Source organism: Poromitra crassiceps, assembly GCF_964638095.1.
Source record: "Poromitra crassiceps genome assembly, chromosome: 5".
In the NCBI taxonomy this organism is placed as follows: Eukaryota; Metazoa; Chordata; class Actinopteri; order Beryciformes; family Melamphaidae; genus Poromitra; species Poromitra crassiceps.
Window position 1 is genome coordinate 20,640,567 of NC_139642.1, and position 10,000 is coordinate 20,650,566.

A 10,000-nucleotide genomic window follows, 5' to 3' on the forward strand; every position below is an offset into this window, starting at 1 on the left:
CTCCTCCTCTCCTCTCCTCCTCACCTCTCCTCTCCTCTCCTCCTCTCCTCTCCTCTAGGCTCAGGGAGTGTTGAAGGACATCAGTGCTGAGTTGCTGCGACACTTGGACCGAGGAGCAGCCTTCATCCAGGTCAGCACCAAACTCAACCCCCGAGGAGAGATACGAGGACGGGTAAGTGGACGGAAAAACACATCTTACATTCAAAATGTACATTCACAAATCTGCATTCACAAGCACCTTTTCAGCATTTATTTGATGTTCTTATGCGGAGAGAGTACAAAGAGTGCTAATGTGTGTTAGATGAATGAGCCATGAGGTTTCCTGCCTGAACACGACATAAAAACAGCCTGTAAAATGTTATTTATTAATCTAATGGTTCACCTTTTTCTGTGAATTAATTCTTCTTCAAGGCAATAATACATCCTAGTTTTGTCCATCAAATTTAATAAAACCCTAAATAAATTCCATAATAGTGGAGAACTTTAGTGTCCCATGAGAACTTTAGTGTGCCATGATGGTCTGAATGACTGTATGTTTGAGCACCTTGCTGCCAACGATCAAATCTGGGGGAAACATACAATTTTTGGCATAAAAATAATCAAATTTAAAGAGATTGAATGCTGGTAGATTCAATAGCCCCTTTATCAGTGGAACCCTAATGAGTACATCCTCAGCACTCTCATCAGACAAGCATGACATATCTGTGTTACTACGACAGAGCAACCACCTCCCCCTCCCAAACAACCACTGCTTTACTATTACCAGACAGCCGTTTTACAGCCGTAACGCAGTAAAATGAGCTCCACTACAACCAGGTTTGACAAGGCCCAACAAGGTCTAACAAAGATGGTTTAGAGATAGATCACTTTGCCCTCAAATCTGGAGCTTTCCTTTGTTTTTTCATTATTTGAAATGAAAGGACAGAAGTTAGTGTCCAGACTGCTCATCAAGCAACACCTCCAGATGTCTTGCTGTGAAAAACACTGTTTCATTGACGCACTTTCCCCAAAGCAGCACATGAGCTCTTAAATGGGGAATTTTAGAAAGATACAGGAAATAAATCTGAAAAAATTATAATGGGAAATTTAACCACAAACTGAATGTCAAGTTGCTTGCTTTTGCATTTCCTGTGTAGGATTAATTTAATTCTGGGGAACATATGCAACATGCATATTTACATGCAAGTTATTGACTCTATCAAAGTCAATGTGTGATGACAAAGCTAACGAAATGTACTTTTAAGGCCCAAGCAGCAGTTTTATCAGTTACAAAATGTTTGTTGCTTCTATCGTTATTTTAGCATTTTTGCATCATTCTCATCCTCTACCTGCCACATGGCACTTTTCTTCAGAGGGTTAGTTGAAGGTTGAGGCTGTTTAGTGCTGCCTGCTAACAGAGCAAAGTGATCCCATGTGACTGAAGCAGGTAGATAGAGTGATGGAGTGAAGAGAGGAGGAGAGGAGGAGAGGAGGAGCAGTCATACTGAGTCTCTGGGCCTCCTGAGTGTTTTTGTGTCTGTGTGATGGCACACTTAGCACTCACTAGCCCACACAGACACACACTTTCACTGGCAGGTGGCAGGCTGCTCCCACTAAAAGTTTATTGGTGTTCAGAAACTCTCTCTCACACACACACACACACACACACACACACACACACACACACACACACACACACACACACACACACACACACACACACACACACACACACACACACACACACACCACAGTTACACACAAATCTATTTGCAGGTGTAGTGGTTGATGAGTTCTTCCTAGAGGTAGTAACAAAGAAAGCCCCCCACACACACACACACACACACACACACACACACAAGTTGCTATTAGGGTCCAGTCGTTTTAATAGCAACCAGGTCCGACACATAAACAGCCATCTGCCTGAGCCCAGAGCGGAAAGCAGCTGAACGCTCAATTTAGGACCAATTAACAAGTCAGCTTGACACCATGCCTCTAGTCAGGTGTGGCAAACACATCACTCAGGCCCTAACCTCTCTCTCTCTCTCTCTCTCTCTGTGTCTCTCTCTCTCTCTCTCTCTCTCTCTCTCTCCCTCTCTCTCTCTCTCCCTCTCTCTCTCTCTCTCTGTGTTTCTCCACTCCGAGCCTGGGGAGGTTCAGACAGGCAGGCAGCAAGGCTCTGTATGCAGCCTGTGTTAAGGTGAAGAACCTGGGGGCCTTACAGGATGTCAGGGAGCATCAGTGGGAGGAGGTGATAGAGGACCAGAGCCCTGTAAAGTTTAGGTGGAGAGTGCTCTACAAGCTTCCTCTCCCTAAAAGGTCTGGCGATTTACAGTGGAGGGTGCTTCATGGCGCCCTGGCGACCAATAGGTTTCTAGCCCGGTTTACTCCAGGGGTCGGCAGTGAATGTCCTTTCTGTGATGCCAATGAAACTGTAATACATGTTTTTCATGAATGCCACCGTTTGGTACATGTTTTTACTGTTTTGAATGGTTTGTGTGTGAAGCTGGGTGAGGTTTTCAGTGTCGAAGTTTTCATTTTGGGGCCTGTGTATGCACTTAGAAGGAAACAGGTGTGTACTTTGATGAACTTCCTGTTTGGGCAGGCTAAGCTAGCCATTTGGCTAACACGTAGGAACAAGGTGAGAGGTGCTGGGCCCACTGATCCTGTGGCTATGGTCAGGGGGATGATCACAGCTCGCCTCAGGATTGAGTACATGTACTATGAAATGAATAATGATGTGGAGGCTTTCATCAGTGTTTGGGGGCTGAGGGGGGCAGTCTGCACTGTGGGGGAGGAGGGGCTGGTCATTTGTATTTGAGTGTGAGTACCCGGTGTGGTTTTGTTAACCTGGCTTTCTGTGCATATGTGGGGTTTTGTTGGCATGTTTTCTTAATCCCTGCTGTGTGTGTGTGTGTGTGTGTGTGTGTGTGTGTGTGTGTGTGTGTGTGTGTGTGTGTGTGTGTGCGTGCGTGTGCCTGTGGGTGGCGAGGCATTTTTTGAGTTTGTTTAGGTTTTGGCTTTGTTAGGTCGCTCTGTTTTTAAAGATAAGTTGACTGTTCATTAAAGGAACATCAAAAGTCAAAAGTCTCTCTCTCTCTCTGTCTCTCTCTCTCTCTCTCTCTCTCTCTCTGTGTCTCTCTCCTCTCCTCACTATCTTTCCTGCTGCCTCAACACATTCTGCAGTTATGTTCCCCCCCCAAATGAGCGACTCCAAAATGGAAACGAACTGAAACAATAACTCTGGTCTCTCTCCAGGTCCACGTGCCCAACAACTGTGAGCTTGGCACCAGGGGGGAGGTGGAGGAGGCCGAGGTGGATGAGCTGCTTGTGAGGGACCCAGAGGAGCTGAAGAAAGACCCCCATACCTGCTTCTTCGAGACGCAGCACCACGCCCACGGCTCCCGCTGGACCCCCAACTACGACAAGTGTTTCTCCTGCAGCTGCCAGGTGAGCGAGCAAGCCAGACCCGAGGGAGGCTCTGCTGCGCTGAGTCTGTCCTCTAGAACCTTTCAGATCTGAGCCGCTGTTTCCTAGCTCACCAGCGCTTCTCAACATGGAGTCCACCAGGGGCACCACCAGGGGTTCTTGAGAGAGCTCCAGGTGGTCCCCAACAAATTGATGAATTAAGAATTATTTCATTCGCAATAAGAGAGTGACACTCACAGTTCTTAAGAGGAACAATTAGAGAATGTAGAGGACTTACTGTTTTGATCATAGTTTCACTGTTATCTCTCTACCTGCAACACAAAATAGTCATGGAATTCTGGACAAAATCGATCTGACATTAAAGAATATTCTGAGATTTGGGTTCGAGAGACAAAATCTCATCAAATGGCGGTCGGCAGGTCTAAGGTGGACTAAATTAGGGGTTCTTGATATGAAAAAAAGAGAAAATCATTGCTTTATATAACATATAGCTATGTTTGTTCTTTGAACATGATGTTATCCAGTCCCTCCGCTCCGTCTCTGGCTTCATGTCTCTCTTCACTCTCCTCCCCTGCTGTAGAAACGAACAGTGATCTGTGACCCGGTCATCTGCCCGACGTTGACCTGCTCCCGCACCATCCAGCCTGAGGACAAGTGCTGCCCTATCTGTGATGGTGAGAGAGTGTGTGTGTGTGTGTGTGTGTGTGTGTGTGTGTGTGTGTGTGTGTGTGTGTGTGTGTGTGTGTGTGTGTGTGTGTGTGTGTGTGTGTGTGTGTGTGTGTGTGTGTGTGTGTGTGTGTGTGTGTGTGAGTGTGAGATATAAAGTGTGTGTCATATTTTATATTGGCTGTGCTCGTCTCAGTGCCGCGCTGCGTACATTTGATCCTTTTGGGTAAAGTCACAGCGCGCTCCCCACAGTTGAAAAGTAATACTTTTTTATGTGTCCATTTCCTTTTTCCTGTACAGAGAATAAGGAGCCCAAGGACATGAAAGCTCCGGAGAGGTTAGAAGAACATCCTGAAGGTAAGTGCCAGTTCTCCCTCCTCCCAATCTCCAAATCCCTCTCTGCTGTATTTCATGCATTGTCTTTTCTGCTGGCAGATTGAGACGTTAACTCTGAACTCATGCTGACAGTTTGTGGTCCCTCTGGTCCTCTCAGGCTGTTACTTTGAAGGAGACCAGAAGATGCACGCCCCGGGGACCACCTGGCATCCCTTCGTTCCTCCCTTCGGCTACATCAAGTGTGCCATCTGCACCTGCAAGGTCAATATATACATCGATCACCATGAAGCAGAGATGGGGACTTGGACTTGAGACTCGGACTTGAGTCGCACTTAAGTCACACACACAGTGACTTGAGACTTGACTTGAGACTCGCCCTCAAAGACTTGACACTTGACTTGGACTTGAAGGTTTGGGACTTGTGAACAATCTTTATTTTTCTTTATTTTATTTTTTTATTTCTTTGGTGCGTTAACATGAAGGAAATGTCTACGAATTATAGATAAGTAGTAAGGATAATACAGTACATGTTTTAAATTCCCCAGTTTTAGCTATGCAGTGTTCTAAGCAGACCAGATGACATGCAGCAGATGATAGAACGCTCATCCAGGGACTTGAGACTTGACTTGGACTTGCAAAAAATGACATGTGAGCATCTCTGTCATGAAGCATGAAAAAAGAGACAAATCTTTACAAAACACATCAATCCATATATACTAGGGATGCACCGATCGATCGGCACGTGACCGGAAATGGCCGATTTCCACGTGATCGGCCTCGATCGGTGATCTGCGGTCACTCTAAAATGCCGATTCTGTGAGCCGATTTTCAAGTGACGTGCGCGCACCCAAAAGCAGCGAGACCGACGGATGAGTTGCAGCCAAAACGAAAGTTGCCACTACACACATGCCACAGCATGTCTTCGTCAGTGTGGAGCCGCGGACTGGAGGGGCCGGGTAGGTTGTTTGGAGTCCACTCCAGTCCAGTCTGAGCGGCTCGCTTCACCTCACCCCTCTTCCGCGACCAGCTGCACTCCACATCACCGCTGCCTGCTGCTGCTGCTGCTATCTGCCAGTCACGTTGTAACGTGGATACAGGAGAGGACTTTTGTTTCGTATTGCGAATAGAACGACGAACATAATAATAAAACGCATCGGACCAGTGTGCAAGGTTTACTGTGCGAGATTATTTTTTTTCGAATGGTGGATAAAAAAAAACGGACTGTGTGTAAACTACGATATTCAAACTGAGTCAACTCAAACTCATTTCCTCATCTAGGCTACTCAATAACAGCCAATCCACAACTGTAGAGTGGGCATGGCTTCGAAGGTATCTGGGCTCCAGAGCTATAGGCTATAAACTCCTTGTCCATCGATAACATTTTGACGTTTATTTATTTTATTTTATTCGTTTATTTGGCAGGGACATATACAAAAAAAACATTAAACCCCATAGGGGAAGATATGCTTTGTAACAGATTCAGCCATAGGCTACTTTCCATCTGAAGCCCCTGTTCTGTTGCACGTTTTTTCTTTTGGAAAAGTAAATGCATGATAGCTGTGGGATATACTGGAATTAATTGTTTTATATTCATTGTATTTACACAAAAAAGAACAGCTCTGTCCAGTAACCTGGAACACTTTTATTTTGAGATGTTTTTGAGTGAGATCGTCCTACCTCATGCAAATGATAAGAAATGTGACATGCATGTTAATTTTCTATTAAAGCAAAGTAAAAAAAAAAAAAAACATCAAAAAATAACCCGTCAATTATTGTTCTTAGAAAGAAAATCGGAATCGGCAAAAATCGGTATCGGCAAGTCAGACTATTCAAAAATCGGAAATCGGAATCGGCCAACAAAATCGCAATCGGTGCATCCCTAATATATACATCAATCACCATGAAGCATGAAGAAAGAGACAACTCTTTACAAAACACATCAATCTCCATGAAGCATGAAGATAGAGACACATCTTTACAAAACACATCAATCCTCCATAAGCCTGGGAACCTGACCAGTCTGTGAGCTCATGTTTTATTGGCTCTGGCAGATGCGTCTGGTCCTCCTCTCCAAGACACATTTCTACCCGAGGAGAGTCGTTTTCATAAACAACCCAGATTCAATCAGATTGGTTGTATTGCGTCCAGAGGCATTTTGGTCCGTGCCTGTTGATAATGCCGTCTGGAAATTGAAATTGAACTGAGTTTCCACACTCATTCTCACATTTGCCAATTGATCTGGTGATGTCAGGCTACATAAATCCACTCACGTCTGGCTATGTTACTTTGTAAAAAAAAATCTCCACTGAAGTTGTTTATTTCATACAAGAGCCTTGAGATGTTGAGACACAAATCATTTTCTCAGCAGTTCTGCCTCAGGGCATGTTCACACTATTCAGCAACTGTATTTTGTACTGATAAGAAATGGGCTGCATGAGGCGCACTTTGTTTCTTAAGCCGACTGCAAAGAATTAGCAGCAACGAAGGCCCACTATTGCGTCGGAGCAGTTAGATTGTGTGAACGCTGCCTTAACACTGCCAATTCTCCACTGTACCTGTAGGGGGCGACAGGCGAGGTGCACTGCGAGAAGGTGACGTGTCCCGTGCTGACCTGCAGTCGCCCGGTGAGGCGCAGCCCCTCCGACTGCTGCAAGGAGTGTCCCGAGGAGGAGAGGAGCGCCCCCGGCCCCGAGCACACCGACATGATGCAGGCCGACGGCACCAGACACTGCAAGTTTGGCAAGAGCTTTTACCAGAACAGCGACAACTGGCATCCCCGGGTTCCTCTGGTGGGAGAGATGAAGTGCATCAACTGCTGGTGTGACGTAAGTATTATCGCGGCTGCAAAACAGTGCCAGCAAGTTTAGAAGTCCTGATAGTTAGCTGTGTTAGCATTTTGATGTGAAGAATTATGTTCAAATAGATGCTCTTATTAGCCAACTCGGTCAGCAGCATGCATTATATCAAATATCAAAATCACATCCAGTCAAGAACATAGGGTCTGCCTGGGAAAAGATGTCATTTGAAAATGGAAAGTGTGTAGGAACCCTGCCAATCATCTCACATATTCTGATATTTGTAGCTGTGAAGAACAATATTCATCTCTACAGTGATATGACCTAGGCTAGTTAGCAGGGGCAAGATGTCTATCTGCGTAAATCATATTGAACACCAGACAAAACTAATCAACGTCTGGAAAAAGGACGTAATGTTTTAATTTAAAAGGTGTAGGAACCCTGCTACAACCTGCTACAACCCTCCATACCTGTGATAACAGCGGGTGATCTGGGTGTCCCACGAGTGGGACATTCCAGTCCTAGTGTGTGGGGGGAAGGGGGGGTTGTAGAATTTAGAGTTAAGATGCGTGGAGTATCCCTCCCCCATCCCACATTGTCATATCCATTCCTAACGTGCCTCCCTGTGTCTCTCCACGCATGCCTTGGTTTCCCTATGGTTTCCCTATGTTTTTTTGTGTATCTCTACCCTATGTACAGCACTTTGGTTGACATGTGTCATGTTTAAATGTGCTCTATAAATAAATTTGATTGATTGATTTCTCTATACCTCTTTCTCTTCACTCTCTCCATCTTTCTGTTTCTCTCTCTTCACATCCCTCCATTCAACCTCTTTTCACCTCTCTCTCTCTCTCTCTCCCTCTCTCTCTCTCTCTCTCTCTCCCTCTCTCTCTCTCTCTCTCTCTCTCTCCCTCTCCCTCCCTCTCTCTCTCTCTATCTCTCTCTCTCTCTCTCTCTCTCTCTCCAGCATGGCGTGACGAAGTGTCAAAGGAAGCAATGTCCAGTACTGACCTGCACCAACATCACCCGCAGAGAGGGCAAGTGCTGTCCAGAATGCCTGGGTGACTGCCTGGGTGAGCAGTGAGCACACACACACACACACACACACACACACACACGCACGCACACGCACGCACACACACGCACGCACATACACATGTGTTCTACATTTACACGTCACACATGTATATTGTACATTGTATTTATTTATTTATTTATTTATTTGTTTATTTATTTATTTATTTATTTAGTCATTTATTTAGTCATTTATCTATTTATTTCATTGATCAATAATGTTTCTGTAAATTACTTAAGAATTGAATTAGTCTGGGATTCAATGAAGAGTTTTTGATTATGATGGAAATGCTTACCCGAAATGGCACCATAATTTACTAAATGAACATCGTGCTGTATTGAAGAAACTAGCAACTTCATTCTTCAGTTCGGAGGTTGCCCCTTGGTCTCACCGTAACAGCAGAATCCCTCAGCACAGACTGTGAACTAAATACATTTTCCTTTTTCCATAGATCCAAAAGAGGAAGACGACCTGATGATGAAGGCTCCAGACAAAAGGCAAACTAGGCAGAGACACTGATCTGTGGGCGGGGGAAGAACCCCACTATACCCACCCGAAAGAACCCCACTATACCCACCCGAAAGAACCCCCCGACCCACCTCTACCCCCCTTAACCCGATCCACCCAGATGGGCCGAGCCCAGACCTGCACACTGGGTTAGACGGGCCCCTCCCCCTCATACCCACAGGCCCCTCCCCTCATACCCACAGGCCCCTCCCCTCAAACCCACCCTGTTATCAGCCTGGATTGTAATGAACATAGAGGAGCAGAGGAGGAGCAATAAGAATGACATGAATAAAAAGTCAAACGAGAGATTTCTCTTTCCAAAGACTCGTTGAGAGAAGGGATGACGTTCTGAAGAGACGACTAACCAGACCCCTTTCCAACCTGCGGCCGTCCACTGCCTTCTCCTCGCAGACTTGCCTCTTTGTCGGAATTTCACTTTTGCTGAGTTTTGATTTTAATTATATTTTTCAACGCAACACAACCCAGGAAAAAAAAATAGATACAGATACAGCTGAAGTCAGAAGTTTACACATACACTTTAGGTTGAACTTTGAAGTCTTTAAAACACATTTTTTTAACCACTCCACAGATTCCATGTTAACCAACTATATTTTGGCCAGTCGGTTAGGACATCTACTAATTTTTACAACAATTGTTTACAGACAGATTATGTCACTTAATTCACTATATCACAATTCCAGTTTACAAACACTAAGTTCCACTGTACCTATAAATAGCTTGGGGAAATTCCAGAAAATGATGTCATGGCTTTAGAAGCTTCTGATAGGCTAATTGACATCATTTGAGTTAATTGGAGGTGTGACTTCAGCCTAAATGTATGTGGGTCTGTCTTGCTGGCCAAACCGATTAAGCAGCTGTTGGTGTGGAAGGCAGTTTTGGAGTGGCAGACTTTTGTAAAATTGTACATGTTTCTTTTTTTTTGTTTTTTGGTTGATTTTGTCGACAGGGCTTCTTTTTGAAGTACAGCCTCAGTTTAGCGTCCACTGTCCTGCATTGGACACAGAAGGGACAGTGTTGTTTAGATCTGTCCTGCATTGGACACAGAAGGGACAGTGTTGTTTAGATCTGCATGTTTGTGTGTTTTCCACTGCTAACGAGTATGGCTGATCAGCAGACAGACAGCACGGTAAACTTACTGGGTGGCAAGAAACTATAAAACACACACAGACACACACTCAAAACCTAGAGCAAG

At 45.0% G+C, this 10,000-nt stretch overlaps 1 protein-coding gene across 1 annotated transcript in view; it reads left to right on the top strand.

Annotated features, from left to right (window-relative positions):
- Positions 1 to 8,799, top strand: part of chrd (chordin) — a gene marked incomplete at both ends in the record, with an annotated part of 49,027 nt that extends 40,228 nt beyond the window's left edge. The window contains 8 exons of the mRNA XM_083637206.1: positions 59 to 172; positions 3,238 to 3,429; positions 3,989 to 4,082; positions 4,375 to 4,431; positions 4,568 to 4,671; positions 6,972 to 7,235; positions 8,173 to 8,266; positions 8,732 to 8,799. Of these exons, the coding sequence (XP_083493332.1) occupies positions 59 to 172; positions 3,238 to 3,429; positions 3,989 to 4,082; positions 4,375 to 4,431; positions 4,568 to 4,671; positions 6,972 to 7,235; positions 8,173 to 8,266; positions 8,732 to 8,799 (987 nt within the window). The remainder of the gene's footprint in view (positions 1 to 58; positions 173 to 3,237; positions 3,430 to 3,988; positions 4,083 to 4,374; positions 4,432 to 4,567; positions 4,672 to 6,971; positions 7,236 to 8,172; positions 8,267 to 8,731) is intronic.
- Between the last annotated feature and the right edge of the window lie 1,201 nt (positions 8,800 to 10,000).